The sequence below is a fragment of the Propithecus coquereli genome, unplaced genomic scaffold, assembly GCF_000956105.1.
Source record: "Propithecus coquereli isolate 6110/MARCELLA unplaced genomic scaffold, Pcoq_1.0 Scaffold27, whole genome shotgun sequence".
Taxonomy (NCBI): Eukaryota; Metazoa; Chordata; class Mammalia; order Primates; family Indriidae; genus Propithecus; species Propithecus coquereli.
The window spans coordinates 12,014,236-12,031,588 of NW_012148285.1; the positions used below are offsets into that span (position 1 = coordinate 12,014,236).

The window sequence follows — 17,353 nt, forward strand, 5'->3', positions numbered from 1 at the left end:
TCTCATGCTTCCCCATTTCCCCTCAGTGCTTTGTTAACATTTGGATTACAACACTCACTACAGAGACTAGTTGTAAACACATCTCTCACTGCAAGGGCCAGAGCCATACTTCATTCATCTCTGTTCTTTCCCCAGTACCAAGTTCTGTGCGCTTGAGCTGGGTAGTTGCATCAAGCGAATTGGATCAGTATCATTCTAATTTTTATCATGCATCTGGGCAACTCTTTGAAAGGCAGTGGAAGCAGAGAACACAAATGCCAGTTAAACTAAGAGCTCTTGGGTTTCTGTTGATGGGGAGCGCAAGTGAAATGACTGCTACTGCTACCTTAGAGTGTATGTAGAGGAGCTGCCGGTAAATGTCAGATGCCGTTTTAAATTAAGATATTTGCACAATAAATGACCAGGGATTTGAGAGGATTCTCATTTAGAGAAGTTCTCTTATTTTTAAGATTCTTTGTCATTGGTTATTACAAGTGGGAAAATGTTTCATTTTCAACACATAGCAGCAACTTGGAGAATGATACTGAAAAAAGTCTTGTCTTAGAAAAATACATGCAAATCAATAAATTATGGGCCTTTCATTTCATAGCAGACAAAATTAGGCACAGGTGTAGAAGCTAAATAAGGTTTTCCAATATTGCTCTTCTTTCAAAGTATAGTCTCAGTTTTTTTTTTTTAAAACTGGTAATATCCAGGGGTTTTTAATTCTCAAAATTGAAAAAGTCAGCCAAGAGTCTATTGAACTTGGCATGCTCAAGGAGGGCAGATTTAAGCAAAAGATGTGACATTTGAGGCCTAAGTGTCTAATTGAAGGTCTTCCACTCTGTTTAATATGTGACTTTGTAAGTCTCACTTGATTTCCTTGGGCCTCAATTTCCTGCCATTGTTCTGACGCAGGGCTGGCATGGAAATATTTTCAAAGTAACAGGCAAAATATATTATTTTTGCTAAATTGAGCTCTCTGTTCTTCCACCTATGGCTTAAAATAGCGGAACACTGCTTGACTGTCATCCTCTAAGTGAGATGTTTCCTGACTACTCTATATAAAATTAAGCCCCCTCAATATTCCATGTATTCCTCCCTCTCTGCCTCCGGCATGCTAGCTAGGACTACAGGCATGCACAACCACGTTCAGCTAATTTTAAAATTTTTTATAGAGGTTGGGTCTCACTATATTGTCCAGGATGGTCTCAAACTCCTGGCCTTGAACTCCTGGCCTCAAGTGATCCTCCCACCTTGGCCTCCCAAAGTGCTGGGATTCCAGGCTTCAGCCACCATGCCTAGCCTCTGCTTTATTTTTCATAGCACTTAACTTATTTACTTATTATCTGTTATCTCCCATTAGAATATAAATTCCATGAAGGCAGGGATTTGGAGCTATTTTGTTCACCACTCTATCTCAAGTACCTGGAATGATGTTTGGCACATAGTAGTACTCAATAAATATTTCTTGTATGAATTACTGTATTATGCAAATCTAGAAATGAAATATACTATAAAGCCATCAAAAGGCATGAATTAGGTGTAATTGAATCAACATGGCTATATCTCAAAAGTACATTTTTGGGAGCTGGGTGCAGTGCCTCACTCCTGTAATCCTAGAACTACAGAAGGTTCAGGGGCGAGGGCTGCTTGACGCCAGGAGTTTGAGACCAGCCTGAGCAAGAGTGAGACCCCATCTCTACAAAAAAATAGCAAAGTAACCTGGGTGTGGCAGCTAATGCAGGAGGATCACTTGAGTTTGAGGTTGCAGTGAACTACAATGACACCACTGCACTCTAGCCCAGACAACAGAGTAAGACTCTGTCTCAGAAAAAAAAAAAAGTATCTATTTGGATTAAATGAGAGCAAACTGTAGAATAAGACATAAATTTCCTCATCTGCAAAATAGGACTGGTAATAATAACATTGTTATGAGGAACAAATTAGTTCATTGGTGCAAATGCTGAGAACAGTGATAAAGGTGATCAGTAAACATCAACTGTCATCATCATCATCACTGTTACATCATTGACAAAAAATAGCTCAGACCAAAGATTACTACTAATTTTATATGATATAAACTAATTTCATATAGTTAAATAACTAATTTTAGGGGGTTTTTTTGGTTTTGTTTTTTTGAGACAGAGTCTTACTCTGTCGCCTGGCTAGAGTGCAGTGGCATCCTCATAGCTCGCTGCAACCTCAAACTCCTGGGCTCAAGTGACCCTCCTCCTGCCTCAGTTTCCCGAGTAGCTGGGACTAAAGGCATGTGCCCCCATGACTGGCTAATTTTTTCTATTTTTAGTAGAGATGGGGTCTCACTGTTGCTCAAGCTGGTCTCAAACTCCTGTGCTCAAGCAATCCTCCTGCCTCGGCCTCCTAGAGTGCTAGGATTACAGGCATGAGCCACCATGCCCGGCCCAAATAACTATTAAATTTTAAGAGCTCTGGAAGGATGCACTGTAGACTGAACTGATTACTTCTGTGTGGGGAGGAGACCCAGATTAGAATGGTCAAAGAGAGATTTAACTTCGTCTGTCATGTTCTAACGTTACAAATGGAGAATTGATGCATATAACTAAAATTCAATATTTAGAAAATTTAGTCACAGTTCCTGAGACATAATGACCTTCAGAGAGAAAGAGAAAGCAAAAGAGAATGGAGAGAAACATTACTTATGCTAAGAATTTTTTTTCAGTTTTCTATTTTATTTCTGAAGTGCTTCTTGAGTGAAATTATTGGCATAGATAGGATGAGCTTAGACTAGGCTAAAAATAAGCAGAGACAAGAGCCACAGATATAACTGACCCAGGGTCCTGGATGGATCACATGAGTTAGTTCTCTTAGATTGGAGAAAACTATCATTAACACAATCTTAAAATTAGGAATAAATTACTCAAAGCCTTGTGTTGTACTTACTGGTCCTTTAGCCACTCCTTCACAAACGGAATGGAGAAGAATTCTGTGAACGGCTCCCCTATCCTCTTTGGATTTTGGCTGGTCACGATGCCATATGTTTGATTGACAAGAAAACAATAAGTAAGAATTCAAGTCAATTGTTGCTGTGCTGCTTGCAAATGACGCTATTGAATCCTTAGGGTCATTGAATATTCAAAGACATGAACAACTCACTTGTATAACCACTCCGTCAGAAAATCACAGGCAATGAATTTGGTTCTTTTCCTCTAAAGAGAGAAGAGATAATTAAATTACACTTGACCCTTAAACATCATGGGTTTGAACTGCTCGGGTCCACTTATACGTGAATTTTTTTCAATAAAAGTCACAACAAGTGTGCCTGTCTCTCTTCCCTCCTCTGCCTCCCCTTCCTCTTCTGCCTCTGCCACCCCTGAGAGAGCAAGACCAAGCCCTCTTCTTCCTCTTCCCTCCTGCTCAGCCTACTCAAGGTGAAGATGATGAGGATGAAGACCTTTATGATGATCCACTTCCACTTAGTGAATAGTAAATATGTTTTCTCTTATGATTTTCATAACATTTTCTTTTTTAAAAAATACAGTGAGCTATAATGACACAACTGAACTCTACCTAGGGCGACAGAGCAAGACTCTCTCTCAAAAAAAAAAGAAAAAGAAAAAAAAGTTATATGTATTATAGATTATTTTTTGAGACACGGTCTCATTCTCTGTTGCCCAGGCTAGAGTGCAGGGGCATGATCATAGCTCACTGCAACCTCAAACTCCTGAGTTCAAGTGATCCTCCTGCCTCAGCCTCCTGAGTAGCTGGGACTACAGGTGTGCCATCATGCCCTGATAATTTTTCTATTTTTTGTATCGTCAGGGTCTTGCTATATTGCCTAGGCTGGTCTTGAACTGCTGGCCTCAAGTGATCCTCCTGCCTTGGCATCCCAAAGTGCTGGGATTACAGGGTGAGCCATGGTACCCAGCCTATATGCAGATTTTTGACTGTGCTGGAGTTTGGCACAGGGTCAACTGTACATTCCTACTTCGCCCATATGTCTGAGTAGGACAAGGGAAGGGAGGTTAATTGATTGCATGCATAAATATGCATGAGTCCTTTATAAGCTTTATAAGCACATCAACAAGCAGTAACTCGGGCAATGTAGGGAATTCTGAAGACATCTCTTCCAGTCCTCTTTTGATAAGCACGTTTTCTGAGAGCCACAGGACTAATAAAAGGCAGTGCTCATAGTGGGGGCTTATTACATGCTTTTGGCATTGTCTTAGAATGATTTTGTAATTTAAATCTAGACCATGATTCTCTTTTCTGACTAACTGCATTGCTTTCCCCAAGTCCATCCAAATCCTCAAAACAGCAGATCTGGGTGCTACCTTCAAATTTGGGCACCCAGCACACAGGTGCCACTGGCAGTGTGGCTAGCTGTGCACCCAATGTCCACCCTCCACTTCATCCTTATTAACAGAAACCTGATTGCTTCCAAATGGCGATCAGCTCAGCCAAAGAACTACATTTCCCAGGCTCCTACTAGCAAGGGACTGCCATGTGCCAGAGTTCTGTCGCGGGAGACAGAAATAGACATATCCTAGGGATTTCTGACAAATTTCTACTTTTCTGATTTTGGCTGCCCCTTCTTCCTTGAAGTTTCCTTCCACTTCTTCCGGTCTGGGACACAGATGCGAGGCTGCAAGTGCAGCAGGAGTACAAGGAGCCTGGGCCTTCACTGACTTCCTTAAGCTACTACACCAGCTTGGGCCTGCCCTACTCTGGACATCTTAACACATAAGGAAAACGAAACTTCATTTGGTTCATTACCACCATTCTTGAGTTTTCATTACATGCAATTGAAGGTAGCCCCTAGGTGACAGATATCTGGTAAGCCACAAGGGACAAAACACCCCAGAGTGATGGGGGAGAAGACGTGCAGAGAAGGGCAATGAGGCAGAGCGCCGGGTATCCTGTCTTCGGTTTCCATTTAAATCTCTTTTTGAAACCCAAAGAGAACCAGTTAGCTCCTTGGAGAGAATTGTTATGGATTCTGGGAGAAAGAGAGTCCCTGCCTCTCATTTTAACATGGCAGGCTAAGAACCAAGGCAGTCTAGAGGTGTTGGTTGCCATGCAGAGGGCTCCTTCCCAGAAGCAAGGCAATACAAAGTACTCGGGGAGCTCTCTTTGCCCCTCCAGAACCACCCTTCTCTACCCACAGTGTGCTTCAGGGGGCTGATTTTAGGGTACATCAGTCAGGCTCCTTTACCCTCTAGTTGGGTCCAACTGATGTGAGATACCACTAGGAGATCAGTGAGATGGAGGAGAAAAAGGTGGCGTGTCAGGGGTTGTGTCACTCCAAAATCCGCATGTTGAAGTCCTAACCCCCAGTACCTCAGAATGTGATCTTATTTGGAAGTAAGATTAGTGCGGAAGTATTAACAATTAGTTAAGCCCAGCCACTCCTGAAAGACAAAGCAGCTCCAATAAGAGTGAACACATTTGGGGTTCCACGAACAGGAAGAAGGGAGATGCTGCTGGGTAGACCACCAATGGCAAATTCCTGATGGCACTGCGCTAGGCCCTAGACCCAGCTGTGACTGGAGCCAAAAGTCCCTGAGCCTTTTGGGTTCATAAGCCAATATAGTCAGTTTGCACAGGGTTGTTTATTACTTTTTTGATTAAGCCAGTTTGCATTGGGTTGCTTATCACTTGCAACAGAAAGAGTTTTAAGTATAATACTATTCCTCTCTTCTCCGATTGGCTCACTCCCATTTGTCCAGGAAGCCTTTCTGAGCACTCGCACACTCTTCTGTTTGGGGTAGGATCTGCCCTGGTTTTCTGTGTGCCCCTCTGTCATCGCACCTCAGACCATAACGAAACTGTCTGCCCACATATCCATCTTCCCTACTGAATTATAAACTCTATGAGGACAGGAAACCTGTCTTCCTCTCTTTGTATTCCCAGTGCTTAACTGATCCCATTGCACACAGCAGTTGATCAATGAGTGTGGAGTAAATGAATGAATGAATTCACCATTCAACTCTCAAGCATCAAAGTAGGAACTCATGTGCAAGGATTCTGGTATTCAAAAGTGGGATTTGCTAATATAATTCTGGACAATTTCTCTTTACTTTTCTTCCCACCATATTTTATTATAAATTTTTTCCACCTTTTTTCCCCTCATCACTTTCAAATGGCCAACTCAGCTTTATAATCCCAGATAAGGTTGAAAAGATTGCTGGGAAAATGATGTTCAACCAAAAAGAAAAATGCTCCTTAAGATTTTTTATCGAAAGCTTTATTACAGTTTTTAGTAAATAAAATATAGCAGTGCCTGAGTTGCTGGAGAATATTTGCAATCTTTTATCTCATTGCTTATAGCCTTTTATAAAACAAAATTGAAACACTGCTGCCCAGGGCAATAAAACTGAAAGTAGTAGACCACGTAATGGGGCCTTCGCATCTGCCTTGCAAGGGTAGGATATCCTTCAGGAAGCCATGTTTGACCAAAATAAGAAAATACTTGTACAACAATGCAAATATGTAACTAGCACGAACTGCCGTAGAATAATTTAAACAATCTAGTGATTGTAAGATGGCAGCGTCTCTCTCTTGTCCTACAAAAGGTGCATTGTTTCCGTGGCATTTATCACATCATTTAGTGGTAAAGATTTCTTCTATGAAAGGAAACGCAACTTGACTTACTCTAATAAATAGACTTTAAAAATAGCCAAACGGCCTGATGTATGAAGGTCACGCAGACAGATTTAATCACTTTTGATGCAAAGAAATAAAATGGAAGAAATTGTGTTTTCCTTCTGCTCTGGGCAAGCGTGGACGTGCTGTGCATACCCAGACAGGCAGAACAGTGGGGACATTGTTCAGCTGTTGTTTAGTTTAAAAATTATCTGCTGGGCAACTGAAAGAGAGAAGGAAAAGCAAATGAAACGCTGTGGTGAGTGAAGAGATAAGAGAGGAAGGAAGGAAGGAAGAGAGAGAAAAATTAAAGAGCAAGATTAAGACACTGTGGGTGCCCGAGGTTTACGTAATGTGGACAAATACACTGAGTTCTTGATTGTTAAAGGGTGAAAATGTGCAAGTCTGGGAGAGCAGAGGGAATGTTTAAGGTAGCCTCAAACAAAATTTAAAAAATTTTTCTTTTAAATCTAGAATTAAAAGGAAAAAGACTAAGTGTCAAGGGATAAGACATCGTCATGTCATCATGAGTCTGCAACTTACTCTGAAATGCATCCAAAAACCAAGATGAATAGATAGAGGGACAGATTGATGGACTGGGGGACAGATATGTGATAAAAACAAATAAAGCAAATGGCAATTGTAGAATCTAGGTGGTGGATATGTGGGTATTTGCTCCAAAATTCTCTCAGTTCTTCTATCAGCTTCAAAATTTTTTTATAATAAAATGGGAGGGGGTGCCAGGCACAGTGGCTCATGTCTGTTATCCCAGCACTTTGGGAGGCTGAGGCAGGAGGATCGCTTGAAGCCAGGAGTTCAAGATCAGCTTGGGCAACATAGTGAGACCCTGTCTCTATAAATAATTTAAAAATTAGTTGGGCATGGTGGCACACGCTTCCAGCCACTCAGGAGGCTGAGGCAGGAGGATCACTTGAGCCCAGGAATTGGAGGCTGCAGTGAGCTATGATGATGCTACTGCACTCCAGCCTGGACAACAGAGTGAGAGACCCTGTCTCTAAAAAAAAAAGTAAAATAAAACCAAATTTTAAAAATTAAAATAAAAAAATAAAATGAGGGGGGGTGTTGCAGACAGAGGAGGAGAAAAGTGTAATAAAAAATCCAGACCACAAAGAGAAAAGGCAGAAATTAATAGGGGTTCAATCCAGACAGTATTTTGTACCAACTGTTATGTTGGGTAAACGTATAGGAGACACACAGGAGGACTGAAGGCTGGGAAGAGAAACAACTAGCATTTGAAAGCAACCGAGTCTGCACTGGGTGACCGATAGAATTCCACCCCAGAAAGCTCAAAAGCACATGCTGTGAGTTCAGTGGACTGAGTGTGGCTGGCTATGGCATTGTGTTGGTTGAGAGTCTTTGGGCTTGCAAGGGATACAAATATGCTCAGTTTATCCAACATCTTAGTCCATTTGGGCTGCTATAACAAAAATATCATAAATTGGGTGGCTTATCAACAAAAAACATTTCTTTCTCATAGCTCTGGAGGCTGGGAAGTCCAAGATAAAAGTGCTAGTAGATTTGGTGTCTGGTTCCTCATAGATAGCACCTTCTGGCTGTGTTCTCACATGGAGGAAGGGACAAGGTAGCTCTCTGGAGCCTCTTTTATAAGGGTACTGAGCCCACTCATGAAAGCTCCACCCTCATGACCTAATCACCTTCTAACTCCCCCTTCCCCCAATATCATCACACTGGAGATTAGGTTTCGTCATATGAATCTGGAAGGAACACAAAACATTCAGAGCACGGTACCTCTGCTACTAGGGTAGTTTTTTTTGGTCAGGTTCGGCTAGATTTTGCTGCAAGAACAACCAATCCCAAATCTCAGTATCTTACATCAGCAGTGGTTTGGTTTTCATTCATGTTACATGAACATTTCGATCAGCTGTGGCTCTCTGTGCCATGTTGTCTTTACTCTGGGACTAAGGCTGACAGAGCTGCTTCTATGTGAAATATCACCGGTTAGCATGACCAACAAAAAGAATATGGTGAACCGTGCTTTGACTTTTTAAGCATGTGTTTGAAATGACACATGTCAGGTCCATGCATTTCACTGAGCAGAGCAGTCACATGATCAAACCCTCCTTCGAAAGAGGCCCGAAGTATCTTTGAACCAGTGACTGTACAGGTAGAAGGGGTGGTAGGGAAACACGAATGTCTCCGGCTGGGGGTAGAGCCAGGTCTCAGGAAGAACTGGACCATTGTTCACAGCTTTTCAGGGCACAGGAGAGGCTACAGCCATCTAACAACAGTTCTAGTTCTATGTGGAACTCGGCTTCTTGGCATGGCTTTTTTTTACTCCTTGCTGCTTCTTTTTCTGCTGTTCTAACAGATTCTCCCTCCTCCTCTCTCTGCCTTCGAGGTCTGCCATCTCTTGGCTTTTACAGCTTTGTCCTTGTCTCTGGGCTTCTCTCTCCTTCTACCTTCTTCTCTCGCTAGTCCGACATACCAGCTCCCCAGAAGGGAGAATCTGATTGAGATGGTTAGATGCTCCCAGGATAGATAATCCCTGTTGGGCAGAACAATCGGACCAGACCCTTTCATAGCCACTTTGCCACCTAAAAGTGGCTGCCCCAGGGCCTGATACACATTCCTGGTTCGATCACTTATAGACGGGGACATGGACAAAGTAAGGACAAAGAGCAGCAGTTAAGGACTGTGGACATGGCATGCACATAGAACATCCTTTCCCACGTAGACATTGTCCACAATAAACTGCAGAGAATCCCCAGACATGACAAAACCAATCAGTAACTACGATCCCAGAAATGAGCACCCGCTTAGCCTATAACCAGAAGCCAAAATACTTATCACAGCAAACTTCAAACAGGTGTTCACGTTTTTTTCACCAAGTCAAAATTTCATCAGAGAAAAAGAATACTTCTCAAAAGAAGTTCAAAACATGCACTAATACCATTGACTAAGACTTCCAGCCCAGGCCACATGGTCATTTCTAAAAGTGTTCTTGATGAAAAGAAATAATACTGAAATAATTCTACCCCACCTTTCCTGCCAGAATCTATTTTTTCCACTCCTTAGAAATTTTTTTTCAAATGAAAGCTGATGGTATTTCTAATTTCCCTTATTGGTCAAGGCCAGGAAATGAAGTTTCTTCCCTCACTGACCAGAGCCCTTGTACTTTTTAAAAGACATTCAGGTATTTGATTAAGGAAAGGCAAACAGCTATAATAAATGATTATGACAAGGGCAAAGAATGTAAAGAGAAAAAAAGGGGTTGTTTTACTGAATTATTCATAGTAGCAAATTTCAGTATCATGAGATCATCAAAGGACTTGTCAGGAGTTAGAAATAGTTTCCTGATACCAACTGTGGTTTATAATACTCTTCATTGTAATGGAATTTGATGAGCACCCAAAAGCCAAAAGGGAAAATTTTATGTTGCGTGGGATAGGATAGAAGAAGCAGCAGTCTTATCGCCTCTACCCAGACTCCACATTTTACATTTCTAATAAACCAACAGGTCAAAAACAGACTCCACACTGAATCTATATTTAAAGCTGAGACAGAATTTATTTTCGGCCATCATTTTACTCATGCATAAAACTCCTGATTCCTTTCCAAATTAAACACAGTACACTGTTCTAGTTTGATTCTGTTCAACAGATATTTACTGAGGACCTACTATGTGCCAAGCCCTGTGTTGACCGCTAGAGATAAAGAAAATGAGCAAGACCTGGCCCCAGTGTGATTATTAACTCAAGGTCCAGCAACCACCACTCCCCCAACTCCTGACCTGGGTGGGAACTGTGATGGGTGCAGATGACTAACTCTAACTCCAGCTCCAGCTCCAGCTCCAGCTCCAGGTGTGGACCCTGATAAAGCAGGTGAGATAATCCCACTTCAGGTAAGATAATCTCCACCTAGACCTAAGCGAATCTGGTCCACATTTATCCTGGCCAAAGAGATTCATTGAATCAGGAATGGGCATGTGACCCATTTCAGAGTGAGGAGATGGGAGAGGAGAAGTTCTGGGGCTTCTGGGAAGTAATTTCCTTTCCTTTTCCAAAAGAGCTTGCCCATTCTCCATCTGTTTGCTGTAGGAGGTGGATGCAAAGCCTAGGTTGTGGTCGTGGCTGCTTTGCCACTCTGAGGAAAGCCAGTCTAAGGATAAAGTGGACTCTGCAAGAGGCCTGGCAGAGAGGCAGACGAGAACCAGGTCCTCCTCGAGTATATCGCTGAGCCCCTGAATCAAACCTAGCCTGAAGCCTTCCCTCTCTACCTCGGGATCTTCTAGTTTCCTGAGTCAATAAATCCCCTTTATTATTTATGCTAGTTTTCTGTTAATTAAAATATAATAAGCCCTAACCAAGACAGCTGCCCAGTTTCCCTTCTCCCTTCTTTAGGTAACAGCACCCTGAGTTTCTTTGGGGGATCCACCCTTCCCCAACTCTAAAGCTGTGTGCTTCGGGTGGAGCTCTTTTGTTTGCTTAACAGCCCACTAAATTCCCCTAAGTTCCAAGGACTTATTCTAAAGTAGGTAATTGACTGAGTTGGCTCAATTAGAAACTTTCTCTCTCCCTGCTGCACTTGAGCCTTATAGGACACAGGCTGGTGCCACAAGGGGAGGGCCCATTTCAGGATGAAGCCAATCCAGAGGACACAGAATCAAGAGATGGAGAGAGAAAACAAGTCATGAAGATATCATCTGGGCCACCAAATCAAACTGGACTGGAAGATCTCCCTGTGGGTCTCTCGTCTACATTATAAAAAAAGAAAAAAAAATCCCTTTATACTTAAGTCAGTTTGAGTGGGGTTTTCTGTCACTTGCAGGGCCTGCCCTCGAAGAGTTAACTCCAGCAAATGTGAGAGTCTTCGCTCTGCATACTTAACACTTCCCAGCTGAAACAAACTCATTTGAGTTTGCACTACTTTTTACTGCTAACAATATAAACCTTTTTTTAATCAAAAACTGCTTACAGTAAAAATCATTATCTTTACTCTGCGTGCCCAAAATATTTTCAGAGATGCACTGGAAAGAATTTCCAAGTGAAGTTTACAATGCAGCCACTGAGCCAGCTCTGTTTAATAGAGCAGTTCAATTAAATTCTAATTAAGTTCTGATCTCTTGTGTTCCAATTAAGCTAATCCAAAGGCATGGCTGAATGTCAAGGAATTGCTTAAGAACATCAACCTAACTGTAATGTTTAATTTTTATGATGATATTTATCTCTCCAACTTAATTCGTTCCTGTGGAATACAACCAGTGCATGGTAGAACAGGAATGGGACTGTGGCCTTTTAACCAACCTTTTGTCTAAAGAGAATGCTGAAGTTCTATTTTAACAATTACACAGTTGATTTCCTGCCATAGAACCTTTTTCCCCTTCCAACTCATGTAGACTCTGGCCAGCCCAGCGGCACCAGGGAAGGCAGCTGTAACTATATTAGGAAGATCAGAAAGGTCAAGGTCAATGCACATGCAGTAAGGAGAGGGCAAGTCTTTGTAAAAACTCGACTCCCACAGAAACTCCTTTCTCGGGATCAAAATCATTTGCAAACCCAGCTTCACAGTCATGCCTCCAAGAAAGCAAGGGGGCTGGAGCATCCCTACAAGGCCTGCTCTCTGCTTCGAGAAGGCATGTCAAGACCTGTGTAAATAGAAGCTTCTGGCAGAGGCTCCGATGATACGCCTGTCCCGATCCATCACACTGTCCCCGTCTGACATTGAATTTATCCTTTCTCTCACCGTCAACCTGGATCCATCTCTCCTCCCTCTGGTTTTTCACTTGCTCACGTTTGCCTCTCTCCTTCAAGCATAATTCTCAGTAACAATGGCTACAACTTACTGTACTTAATACACACCATCTCATTCAATCCCCCCAACAACCAGGTGCTGTGATTATCACCCTCCTCATTTAACAGGTAAGAAAAGTGAGGCTCACAGAGTTTAAGGAATCTTCCTTGCTTTGGCCAACGTAATGTGCAAAAGTGACACTACATCAGTTATGAGACTCAGGCTCAAGAGGCCTTGAGCGTGTCCACTGGAATCCTAGCGACCCTGCCTGGCTGCAATATGAACAACCTAGGGTTAATCTGATGGAGGATGAGAGACCAAGTGGAACAAAGATGATCCATCCCAGCTGAGGCCATCCTAGACCAGCCAGCACCCAGTCTACCTGGTAGCTGACCACAGACACAGGAACGAACCCAGCCAAGGCAAGAAGAACGTCCCAGCCAAGTCCAGCCCAAATTGCTGACTTGCAGAATAGTGAGCTAAATAAATGGTTGTAATGTTAAGCCACCAACTTCTGAGGTAGTTTGTTATGCAGCACAAAGTTAACTGGTGCAGTGTATAATAACCGAAATGCAATTTATGGCCAAATGATCATGTTCCCCCTCATTGGCAGTTAGTCAAGACTGCTACCACCGCCATCTGGCATAAAGCCATGCCTCTGAAAGCAAGAGGACAAAGCTTCAGACCACAGAAGCAAAATCCTGCCACAAAGCCACTGCCCTTTATTTTGTAAAAGAGCTGTGGGGTCACCCTCAGGTCAGAGCCTGTTGACTTTCTTTTTAAAGTTTTGTTCTTTGAGGATGACTTTGATTTTTAGAAACAAAAGCAACTCCTAGCCAAGTTTGGGAAATGAAGTGATCAATGCTCTTTTGTTAAAAAGAAAAAAGAAAAGAAGCATGACTGTAAAGTTATAATAAGTTTTCTTGCGTGGCTTACAAACTGGATCTGACAGCAATTCCAAGAGTCACAATGAGAAATATTTTCAGCACCCACTGCCTTATCACCATGAGACACAGTAGGAAAGAATGCCGGGCTCTGGAGTTCAAAGCCTGGCCCTTCCTCTTAGTAGCCGCAGGAACTTGGGTACCTCTCTGGGCCTCGGTTTCCTCAATTACAAAATGGAGACGATAAAACCACCCGCTCTCAGGGTGATTGTGATAATTAAATGAGATCACAGTGTGAAATGATGCCTGGCATATAAGAAGTATTTGACAAATAACTGTCATTTAAAAAACGATCGCCATAGTTTGGTAAGGTCAGCCTTCCAACACTCACTTAGATGGTAACCGGTAATGATAGATCATTACAAAACAGCCCCTCACTTTGAGCCATATTTCATATTTAGGTGCTACATTCCAAGATGCAAAATTGGATTCTGCTATCTGGACCTATTTAAATGTCATGATATTCAATTAACTATAATAAGGTCAGGTTGAAAACCCAGTTTCCTCCACTCCTAGATATCTATGCCAGGGAAATGAAAACGTACATCCACAAAGAGAGTTGTATGCAAATGTTCACAGCAGCATTATTTGCAATAGCCAAAAAGTAGAAATAACCTCTAAACAAAATGTGATATCTCCATACATTGGATTATTTGGTAGCAAACATGAAGTACTGATACCTACTACAACATGGAACCTCAAAAACATCGTACTAAGTAAATAAACCAGATGGAAATCACACATATTATGTGATTCTATTTACAGGAAATGTTCAGAAAAGGGATTTACTTTCTGTAAGTAGATCAATGGTTACCTGGGACTGAGAGTGGGAATGGAGAATGACTAAAATGGGCATGAGAGATTCTTTGGGGGAGTGATGGAAATGTTCCAAATTTAGATTGTTGTGATAGTTGCATGACTCTGTAAATTTGCTCCACTTAAAATGAGTATATTTTTGAAATCTTTTTTTAAAAAATTATGGTAAAATACGCATAACATATAATTTACCATCTTAACTATTTTTTAATGTACAGTTCAGTAATGTTAAGTACATTCACATGGTTGTGCAACCAATCTCTAGAATTCTTTTCACCTTGCAAAACTGAAACTCTATGCCCATTAAACAACAATAACTCATTCTCCTCTCCCCCTAGCCCCTGACAACCACCATTTTACTTCATATCTCTATGAATTTGACTACTCTAGGTACCTCATATAAGTAAAATCATATAGTATTTGTCTTTTCACGACTGGCTCATTTTACTTCGCACAATGTCCGCAAGGTTCATCCACGTTGTAGCATGCGTCAGGATTTCCTTTTTAAGGCTGAATACTATTCCACTGTGTGTGTGTGTGTGTGTGTGTGTGTGTGTGTGCACGCGCGTGCCCACATTTTGTTTATCCATTCATCCATTTATGGATACTTGGGTATAATGAGTGGATTTAATGATATGTAAATTAACTTCAATAAAGAGGATAAAAAGAGGTTTTATTTATACATCTTCCATTGATAGACTTTAAGGTCATTTCCATTTTTTAATATTTCAAACAGTGTTCCATTTAATGTCCTTCAGGGTGAGAGTTTTTCTAGACATGGTACAGATTTAGGAGTGAAATTTCTAGGTTATAAGTTATGTGTATTTTCAATTTTACTAGGCTCTGCCAAATTTCTCTCCAGGAGAAATTATATACTAGTGCATGAACGTTCCCTTCTCCACAGCTTCATCCATTCCTTATGTTGTCAAACTTTTACATTTTTGCCAATCCGTGAGCAATGATCTCCCTGTGGTTTTATTTTGATTTCCCTCAATGTTATTGAGGTTAAGCATTCAATTTGCTTTTGGTTCTCTAGGTCTCCACTTCTGTGAACTTCCTGATCATATACTTTATTTTTCTATTGCGTTGCTCTCTTTTTTTCACATTGATTTGTAGGAATTCCCTATAGTCTGGATACTAACCTGTTACATATGTTCCAAGTATGCAGAACTGATTAGTAGATGAGTTCAGCCAACTAAAGGCAGAGATCAAATAGGAGACGCAAAGTTCCTGGACTAGGAGGTTTCCAGAGACTATGGGTAGCCTGAGATCAGGGCCACCGTGATATTCATTATTGCTATTCTGCAAGTGCTTACAACAGCGCGTACTAACAATAGTAACAGTGAATCGTTTACTGAGAACTCACCACGTGCCAGGTGCAGTGCTGAGCAATTCCCCACACGATCCAGCCTGATGACCAGAACAAGCCAGTGAGGCAGATGTTAATATCATTGTCCCTCTTTCATTTGTGAGAAAACTGAGATTCAGCCAGTGAGGTAAGGTTGTTCAAGTGAGGGGCCCAGCTGAGATTCCCATCCAGCTCGATCTGATTCTAATACCTTGTTCTTAAAAAATGTCTTTTATAGAAACAGTACATACGCACAAAGAATCAGTCAGCGTAAAAATAGCCCTAGCTCTACACCTCCTCACATAAAGGGTCCAAAAAACATTTGTTGAATGAATGAACCAAGGAATCATTGCCAAATATATATATTGACAAAATTTAGCAGGTAGATAAAGGCAGCAAAGAAGGGAAAGGTTTCCCACCTGAGGCCCACTGCACAGGAAGCTCACAACGAGTCCCAAGTGTGTGAAGAAATGTAAGTGAGGCTCTTCATGGAAGTGTTTAGGAACCTGCAGCCTCAAGGCCACGTGTGGCCTTCTGGATCCTTGAGTGCAGCCTTTTGACGGAATCCAAACTTCACAGAACAAATCCCTTTATTAAAGTCTGGATTCGGTCGAGGGGCTGCACTTGGGGATCTGGAGGGCCACATGTTCCCTGCCCCGGTCTAGAATATTGAGAAATTAGAAACTTCTATGTGCAATAACAGGTAATCAGTTCAGGACATCAAGGTGAAGCCCCACTGTGCAAGTCCATGTGGTTGTTACTAACGGTATAAGGAAAGATGTTTCTGATCTATTGCTATGTCAAAAAAAAAAACACAACAGGTTGCAGACAGTGGGTATAATGTAAAAAAAAAAAACAGTATTAATATGCAGTAAATGTGAAAATATGAGTGTATGTGAACTTTCAAAACTCTACAGAGATTTTAAACACATTAACAGGGCTATGACCAATGTGGGCTTTTGTTTTTGCTTATTGGTAGTTTCTAATTTTTCTACACCGAACAAGTAACACTTGTGTAATTACTACTCTTCCCTCAAAAAAAAAAAAAAAAAAAGTCAGGCATGGTTTGCTCATTCCTGTAATCCCAAGACTAGGAAGCTGAAGCAGAAGGATCGCTTGAGGCCAGGAGTTTGAGACCAGCCTGGGAAACACAGTGAGACCCCCATCTCTACAAAAAAATTTTTTTAAAAATTAGGCAAGTGCACTGATGCACGCAGCTGTAGTTCTAGCTACTTGGGAGGCCGAGGCAGGAGTTTGAGACCACAGCGAGCTATGATTGTGCCACTGCACTCCAGCCTGGGTGACAGAGCAAGACCCTGTCTCTACAAAAAAAAAAATCTGAAAACCCAGAGTCCTTTAAAGGAAATTAGAGTCAAAAGCCAGCATTCCCAAGAACAAATTCCAAGTCCAAAGGCCAGGTGAGCATCTGATTCAGATCAGCATCTGAATCCAGGGTGAGGGAACGCAGTCTGGTTGGGAATGCAGAGGGAGAGAGCCCAGGAGCCAGGAGGACACTGCTAAGAAGGCTTGCACACAGCCTGGGGGTGCGGACAGGTGGACTCCAGCCACCACCGTTTGGGTTAAGAGGCCACTTCCTGTAGTTAAGAGCTGAGGCTTAGACTTCCCAACCTCCAGAACTATGAGAAATAAATTTCTGTAGTTTATAAGCTACCTAGTTGATGGTATTTTGTTATATAGCAGCCCTAACAGACAAAGACACTATGTGAGATGATGGATGTGTTAATGAGCTTGACTGTGGTAATCATTTCACAATATATAGGTATAGCAAATCATCTCATTGTAGTCCTTACTTATATACAATATTTATTTGATAATTATGCCTATATTTTTCCTATATAAAGCTATAGGA

The 17,353-nt window shown here is 41.7% G+C and overlaps 1 protein-coding gene across 1 annotated transcript in view; it reads right to left on the minus strand.

Moving 5' to 3' along the window:
• The window catches only part of IQCK (IQ motif containing K), a 121,409-nt gene that overhangs the window by 72,274 nt on the left and 31,782 nt on the right, over window positions 1–17,353 (minus strand). The window contains exons 5-6 of the mRNA XM_012647548.1: window positions 3,115–3,167; window positions 2,902–2,979 (exon numbers count right to left, since the gene is read on the minus strand). Of these exons, the coding sequence (XP_012503002.1) occupies window positions 2,902–2,979; window positions 3,115–3,167 (131 nt within the window). The remainder of the gene's footprint in view (window positions 1–2,901; window positions 2,980–3,114; window positions 3,168–17,353) is intronic.